Here is a 1,028-nt window from a genome sequence, read left to right as displayed (position 1 = left end):
CACCTATTCCTATGGAAGGAATAATTTGTAATCTTCGAAACATATGTTGGAAATAAAAGTATTCAGTTAACATATGCGTTTTACTCCATTTACTAAATTTATTTATATATAGACATATAAGTGTGATTAAAATCAAAATAAGCAACAAGGATATCCAAAGTTAATGCAGTATGATCGTTTCATGCGACTATTTATTTAAGCAATGTGAAACATTACATCAAATGTAAAATGCAGAGCAATCTTCAGCTGCACAAAGATATAGAAATTTACTGAAATTTCATTTCAACAGAAGGACATATCTTTTGTGATTACATTTAAACTCTCCAAGTAGAAAGGAAGAATACAAAAAAAACATTCTGACTTAGCATATTGACCCGCCTTTATGGTCATGAATTGGTTAATGTGATCACTTACGTGGTTTGATGTCAGCAGTAGGACAGCTCCGAGGGGAATGAAGGTGATTCCAAGAGCAAAGAATGCTGGCAGAACAGTTTCTGCTGTTAGAATAGGCTGCCATGCAGGGAGACGTTGCTGCTTAAACTTTGTATCTAGAGGAAAACAAAAATAAAAAAAGAAAGAGGATGTAAGGTCACTGTAGGAGATAATTAAATAGCACTGACCAAAGGGATATAACTCATGTTTAGATCTAAGCTCTACAGTTAATAATCTTTCAAACACGCTCTCTAATAAACAGAAATATATTTATTACACTTTACACTCTTTTACTTGTTTCAGTCATTTGACTGTGGCCATGCTGGAGCACTGCCTTTAGTCGAGCAAATCGACCCCAGGACTTATTCTTTGTAAACCTAGTACTTATTCTATCGTTCTCTTTTGCCGAACCGCTAAGTTACGGGGACCTAAGCACACCAGCATCGGTTGTCAAGCGATGTTGGGGGGACAAACACAAACATATACAACACACACACACACACATATATATATATACGATGGGCTTCTTTCAGTTTCCATCTACCAAATCCACTCACACGGCTTTGGTCAGCCCGAGGCTATAGTAGAAGACACTT

At 36.5% G+C, this 1,028-nt stretch overlaps 1 protein-coding gene across 1 annotated transcript in view; it reads right to left on the bottom strand.

Moving 5' to 3' along the window:
• The window catches only part of LOC106876906 (cell cycle control protein 50A), an 18,467-nt gene that overhangs the window by 12,238 nt on the left and 5,201 nt on the right, over positions 1-1,028 (bottom strand). Inside the window, exon 2 of the mRNA XM_014925655.2 lies at positions 415-548. Coding sequence (XP_014781141.1) covers positions 415-548 — 134 coding nt within the window. The remainder of the gene's footprint in view (positions 1-414; positions 549-1,028) is intronic.

Source organism: Octopus bimaculoides, chromosome 5, assembly GCF_001194135.2.
Source record: "Octopus bimaculoides isolate UCB-OBI-ISO-001 chromosome 5, ASM119413v2, whole genome shotgun sequence".
In the NCBI taxonomy this organism is placed as follows: Eukaryota; Metazoa; Mollusca; class Cephalopoda; order Octopoda; family Octopodidae; genus Octopus; species Octopus bimaculoides.
This window is presented reverse-complemented; position numbering and strand designations above follow the sequence as displayed.